Raw genomic sequence first — 7,500 nt, 5'->3', positions numbered from 1 at the left:
CCATGAAACTTTAGTAGCCACGGTCCGGTGGTGGCCTGTCTTATATCGTTGCCAGCAGGACGATTATGGCTAAATTTAACCTTAAATATAATAAAAACTACTGAGGCTAGAGGGCTGCAATTCGGTATGTTTGATGACTGGAGGGTGGATGATCAACATACCAATTTGCAGCCTTCGAGCCTCAGTGATTTTTAAGATCTGAGGGCGGACAGAAAAAGTGCGGACGGACAGACAAAGCCAGGGACAATAGTTTTCTTTTACAGAAAACTAAAAACTATTTGTATTGTTCTATACAGTAAACTGTCAGGAAAAAAAAATCTAAACTAGTCTTATGATAAACAACTCAAAACTATTTTGTTTAAAAAGGCCTTCCAATCAAAAACCTCTTTAAGATTTAAGTAACCTATACATCCAATAAGCCTTCGATACCTGGCATTCCGTGAAAACAATAGAAAGAAAATAAAACGAACAGGGTGAAAAAAGGGCCCTGGTTTGAACAGACTGAAAAACATTTTAAAAAACCTAAACGTCCATTTAAGTTTCGGGGTTTTCAAATTAACAGCCCAGAACGTGAGAACCATCTCGATGGTGAGGCTGACGAGAGAGAGAGAGAGAGAGAGAGAGAGAGAGAGAGAGAGAGAGAGAGAGAGGATGAATTTATGCTGGGGATGACATTAATGGAAAAACTAGAATTTGACTGAGAGAGAGAGAGAGAGAGAGAGAGAGAGAGAGAGAGAGAGAGAGAGAGAGAGAGAGAGAGAGAATTTATGCTGGAGATGACATTAATGGAAAAGCTAGAACTTGACTGTGAGAGAGAGAGAGAGAGAGAGAGAGAGAGAGAGAGAGAGAGAGAGAGAGAGAGAGGAGGCTGGAAGAATGCACGGATGGCTTCCTGTCGGCATTCTTTGAGTTGGGAACAATGTTTAGGCTTTGGTTGGACCCACTTCCTCTTCTACGGCCTTATTCACGTTTCTCTCTCTCTCTCTCTCTCTCTCTCTCTCTCTCTCTCTCTCTCTCTCACACAATCTCCGTTTCCCCGCAAAGAATAAACCACGATATTTTTGTGAAAGCTTTTAAAACTTGTTAAATTCAGTGCGGAGATTTTTTTTTCTTTTTTAAATCTATCAGTGTCAAGTAACAAAGCCTAGTTCAGGGTCAGGATTCGGGATAGATGCTCTCTCTCTCTCTCTCTCTCTCTCTCTCTCTCTCTCTCTCTCTTTGGCTTTTTTCGGAAGGTATAAAATATAGATTTTGTACCGGTTCTTACCAGTTTGTATGTATACAGGATATGAAAGTATTTACTTACTATTTCGAATCAAATTTTGAATGCTTAACATTTTCAGTGTTTCTTCACTTCATTACTCCCCTTCTATTCTTTTAATATTTTCATATTATTACCTTTTCCTTTTCCTCTTTATATATATATATATATATATATATATATATATATATATATATATATATATATATATATATATATATATATATATATATATATAGTCTAGAAATAAAGACACTGAAAATGTTACATATTTAAAATTTTATTCAAAACTCTACCTTATCTGCCGATTTTCAAAGCCTGGAACGACTTCAAAACTATGTCTAGACAACTGCAGTTCTGTCACGTTAATGAACGATCAAACTCACTTTTAGGGCAGATTTTGGCATAATCTAGATCAAAGTAACGCACGTACTCACGAATATACATAACGCTTGGAAGATCACCTGACCGGCAATATTGCTGAGGAATCAAACTATTTGCTGAATACACAGATTTTACAACTGACGGCTCTGTCAGTACCATCTCACTCCAAAAATTCTTTCATCACATCTTAAAGCATTGAAGCTATGAAATGCATATATGTGTCCTTTAAGATTGTAGCAGCCATATTTTCTGAAATATATATATATATATATATATATATATATATATATATATATATATATATATATATATATATATATATATTTACAAAACAACCCTAACACCAACAAGACATAGAAGCAACAGCCAAACTAACCTCAGGTCCCTGACATCTGATAATCCTCTCTTCTCCCTTCTTCTTCTTCCTCCTACAGGCACTGTCCTTAGGGTGCCACGTCGACGACCGGGATGGCCTCTCCGACATGACCCTCCTGCACTACGCCGTTAAAGCCGGAAGCAACGGCGTAGGAGATCCCGCCATGGCCCTTAAGGTAGGTGTTCTTGTTACCTGTTTTTTTGGGGTGAAATGGGACACTGATAACATCCACGAATGGAAAAATTCACAAGGTGCATCTACATTCTAATAAAAACATGTTTACAACATGTTGACAACTTGTCATGCGTCACAAACAGGTTGAATACATGTCATCGACTTGTTGGTATGTTTACCTAGTGCTCCATATGATTACACGTCCTTAAGGTGCATCCACATTGTAATAAAACAGGTTTGAAACATGTTGACAACTTGTCACACACACATCATGAAAAGGTTGAATACATGTCATCGATTTGTTGGTAGGTTTAATAAAAGAGTTTCATGTGATTACAATGTCCACATCACGAAAAGGTTTACATGTCATCATTGTAAATAAAACTTGTTTGAAACATGTTGACAACTTGTCATACGTCACAAAAAGGTTGAATACATGTCATCAACTTGTTGGTATGTTTACCTTGTGCTTCATATGATTACACATATCATTAACAGGTTGAATACATGTCATCGACTTGTTGGTAGTTCTAACCAGTGCTTCATACGATTATCCAGCACCTGCTAAAGGTTTGTTCAACTTGGCTGTCGCTGACTTGTTTTCAACCTGTTTGTAACATGTATGCGATAAGCTGCCAACATGTGTTTATAACATGTTTTGATGTAGCGTGGCTTCACCCTTCCGTTTCCCTAAAAGAAGTATTTTTATTATTTTATAATTTCTGAAATTATCTTAATCATTAAGTGGGTATTAAAAGTGAATCCAGGTAATAAAAAGTCACAGGAAAAAGTCACAGGAAAAAAAGGTCACAGGAAAAAAGGTCACATTAATTTTTCCTGGATATTGACCCCCCAAAGGGGTTTTAACCCGTTATATATCCACCTTTGTGGCGTGTTTAGGACTAGCTCGCTGGGGATTACCGTAAACACATAAACAAAACTGTAAATTGATGTGAATTTTTTCCTAGCCAGAATTGTGACTTTTGTTCTGTGACTTTTGTCACTGTGACTTTTTTCCAAGCCAAAATTGTGACTTTTGTTCCGTGACTTTTTTTCTGTGACTTTTCTTCTGTGACTTTTTTTCCTGTGACTTTTTTCCTAGCCAAAATTGTGACTTTTGTTCTATGACTTTTTTTCCTGTGACTTCATCACCGGCCACCACTATTAAAAGTAATGTTTTTTTTTTTTTACCGCATCAAGAAACAACACTCGTATAAATCGTTCACTTCATAATGTTTACATTACGTAAGAGTGAATTAGAGCTTCTTTCTATTTTTTATCTCAGCTTTTTTTTCCTCGAAGGTTATTCAATCCTCTCAAGCAGAAAAAAAAAAAAAAAAACAAAGAAAACAACATTCGAATCCCATCATCTGGAAACGATTCGAGTCAAAAACCGCTCGGTACATCGCCGATTATAATCCCTCCTCCTTCGCAAACTTTACAAACCCCTCAAGAGACTGAATCACCGAAATAATGACAATTACAGGCCCATGAGCGAACACAATCACGTCGCAATTACGATCCAGAAACGCACGGAATGTAATAGACACGTTCGAACATCCAAAGCGATTTGCGATTCTTTAGCGATTCTTTAACGATTTCGAATGCCTTTTAGTTTTATTTATTTTTTTTTCCTCTCTCCAGCGTTCGGCGGGACGCTGAGGCGTAACGGTTTCCTTACTGGGGAGAGGGGGGGGATAAAGGGGGTGTGGGGGTTGACGGGGTGGGAGGTGAGAGAGTCACCTCTTAACCGTCAGTATGGCGTTTAAATATTTAGCTCGTTTTCGCTAACCTACCAATGTTATGGCTTTATTGCACATTACTGTACGCCAAAATTGTAAGATTCACTGTGGTTCTAACAGTGACGGTTCAGAGAGAGAGAGAGAGAGAGAGAGAGAGAGAGAGAGAGAGAGAGAGAGACATCAAACTCCCCCAAAAACTTTTATCTGAAATAACTTTAATCTCAATTATTTTCAAGGATATAACTAATTTACCTGATTTTACCTTAGGTAGTACGTTGCTAAATAAGATATTGACCTGATTAAGAAAAAACCTAATAGTTAATTGATCTAAGTCAAGAGATTTCTGATGAATTTCCAGCCGAATAAAATCATGCTGGGTAAAAAAAAAATGTAGGCATAGAAAAATTGGCAGGAATTAAATAAATAAATGTGCATTTTTCCATGAGCAAGCGCATGATGAATATAGTAGATTATCAAGTTAATTTATATTAACAAAAATAATCTACCTGGAATTAGACTACTCGATTTACCTGGCAATGGTAAAGAGTCATTTTTATCATTTAATTTTCCACTGCATATAATATTTTTCTTATTTAATTTTCTAATAAATATATGATTTTTATCATTCAATTTTCTACTAAATATAAGGTTTTTTTTCCTCACTGCACTCCGTAAGCTATAGCTTTAAATTAATACCTAATAATTTACCAAACAACTGTTGTAATTATGTTTATCAAATCTTTAAAAGATCATTATATATACCGGTCCTCGTTTACGTTGGTTGGTCGAATCAAGAGGTCCACACCAGTCCTTATATCCCCCTCTTTAACATCTTACCACACTTGAGAGACGCCATTAGACAAGGTACCGTGCTGGCACAAGGCCAGCTTAATCTAAAACAAAGTAAAAAAATATGAAATGGGTTTTTTGTTATCTGATAACGCCACCAAAATTGCTCAGAGTTCTGCTTCCTGTCACAAGTCTGTTTTTTCTATTTATTTATTTATTTTATTTTTATTTATTTATTTATATATTTCCTGCATGATTTTATACAACTAAATTCATCAGAAATCTCTTGACTTATATCAATTAACTATTTGTTTTTTTTTGGGAAAATTTTTTTCATTTTAGAGTAAATTTCCTGTTTTTATGCAAATCTCTCTCTGAATACATCTGATATTAATATTTCTTATAGATTCTATAAAACATTAAGCATGTAATAAACAGTCAATGGAAATATACTGGGAATATTTTCAGATTCACTCTGCAAGTTGAAAAAAAACTTCTGAGTGAATAAACAGAATATTTTTAGTTTCACTCTGGAAGTGACAGAGACTTAATAAACACAGAATATTTCCATTTTCACTCTGACAGTGAAAGAAACTTCAAAACGAATAAACAGAATATTTTCATTTTCACTCTGAGAGTGCAAGAGACTTGAAAGTGAATAAACAGAATATTTTCATTTTCACTCTCAGAGTGAAAGAGACTTACTTCAAAGTGAATAAACACAGAATTCTTATAGTTTCACTCTGCAAGTGAAAGAAACTTGAAAGTGAATAAACACATATTTCCCATCTTCACTCTAAGAGTGAGAAAGACTTCGAAGTGAATAAACATTGAATATTTTTATTTTCACTTCGAGAGTGAAAGAGACTTCAAAGTGAATAAACACAGAATATTTCCATTTTCACTCTAAGAGTGAGAGAGACTTGAAAGTGAATAAACACAGAATATTTCCTTTTTCACTCTGAGAGTGAAAGAGGCTTCAAGGAGAATAAACAGGGAGCATTGTAAATTTAAATCTACAGGTAAAAGAACCATCTTGCAGAGTCGTGGCTTCGCATTGCAACATATCTGAAATTTTTTAGCAATAAAAAAGGAAAATAATATTACGCAACGAAGACCCAGTTTCGTGACAAACACGAATTGTTGCATGCAACGATTTAATCCGACCTTCATCCACAAATCTTTAAGCTCTTGAAAACATGAACTCTCTCTCTCTCTCTCTCTCTCTCTCTCTCTCTCTCTCTCTCTCTGGAAATAATTGTCTTGAAAATTGTTTGACTTTTTTGTATTTGAGAACACCCAGAGGCAAAATGCAGAAATAATATCACTTGCACAGCAAAATGAACGGTACAAAAATATTATAAAACATATATTCATCGGAAAACTTAAAATGAAATCTAGAGTGCGTTATTTCTCCCATTATTAATGAATAAGCAGGAAAATTAATGGAATAGACTTACTGTATAACAGAAAATACAATGACAGTATATTTGTTATGATAAAAAGTCACAACAAAAATAAACTTCTGTATAATTAAAGATACGTGGACCTTCACTATCTTTTATCATTCTTGGGTACAAATACTCCTCAGAGAGAGAGAGAGAGAGAGAGAGTTAAGAGAAGAGCAAGAGAGAGAGAGAATTTCGTTAAATGACAAACTGAAAAGGGAATTTCGCAATGACACAAAAGAACGGTCGGTAATGAGAGAGAGAGAGAGAGAGAGAGAGAGAGAGAGAGAGAGAGAGAGACCTTACACCCGTAGTGCAGTTTATTACCGACCTTTGTTGTTTGGATTAGAGCCTTATGCCACAACTGGCTATCGTTCCAGGACCATCCCTAAATTTAACCGAACAGACAGGATAAAGGTATATGCTCTATATCAAACTCAGTATGAAACTGTAACTACTATGGTCGTCAATATCTAAACTTCTGAAGTTGAACATTCAGCTCTGAAGACTCTCCAATAGCTGAAAGCTTCACTCAGTGACAAACTTACTTCAGAACTTCGAAAATGTAAGTCCTGTAGTCACCAAATTGAAAACTTCACTCAGTGACAAACTTACTCCAGAACTTCGAACCTGTAAGTCCCGTAGTCACCAAATTGAAAACTTCACTCAGTGACAAACTTACTTCAGAACTTCGAAAATGTCAGTCCTGTAGTCATCAAATTATACGCTCCTGAAGTTGAACATTTAATTCTGAAGACAATCTTGAAAAGCTGAAAACTTCACTCGGTGATACACAAACTTCAGAACTTCAGTCATGTGCACAATAACTGGTTCTGTAACGGATACGCCTTTTAACCAGTTTCTTTGCGTAACCGCTCAGTAATCACAGATGTTCTGGGTACTGAACACCTGTAGTTTCATGTTTATATTATTCTGATATTCTTGAATAGCTATAAGCGCTCTCTTATTGTACTTACATACACAAACACACACACAAACATACATCACTTTCACTATACTGCTGCCGGAAGACCGAACAGTGAAGTTCAGCAACGGTGAGTTTTGTCAGTTCTTGAATGGGTGACCATCACAAAATGTCTGAGGCAGTTAGCATATAAGGCCCCTTGAGCATAAAGGAGAGAGGACTAGCAACCTCATTCCGATAAAACTTGTTGATATCAGAAAGGTAGGATTTTTTTTTTTTTTTTGGAGTGTTACCCTCTCCGAAGAAAAAGTATACATACATACATACACACGCACACACATATATGTATATATATACATACATAAATAAATACATATATAATTTACACTATTTATATATAT

At 35.6% G+C, this 7,500-nt stretch overlaps 1 protein-coding gene across 1 annotated transcript in view; it reads left to right on the top strand.

Moving 5' to 3' along the window:
* The window catches only part of LOC136835627 (CAP-Gly domain-containing linker protein 4-like), a 135,516-nt gene that overhangs the window by 101,079 nt on the left and 26,937 nt on the right, over positions 1 to 7,500 (top strand). Inside the window, 1 exon segment of the mRNA XM_067099399.1 lies at positions 2,080 to 2,196. Coding sequence (XP_066955500.1) covers positions 2,080 to 2,196 — 117 coding nt within the window.

Source organism: Macrobrachium rosenbergii, chromosome 55, assembly GCF_040412425.1.
Source record: "Macrobrachium rosenbergii isolate ZJJX-2024 chromosome 55, ASM4041242v1, whole genome shotgun sequence".
In the NCBI taxonomy this organism is placed as follows: Eukaryota; Metazoa; Arthropoda; class Malacostraca; order Decapoda; family Palaemonidae; genus Macrobrachium; species Macrobrachium rosenbergii.
This window is presented reverse-complemented; position numbering and strand designations above follow the sequence as displayed.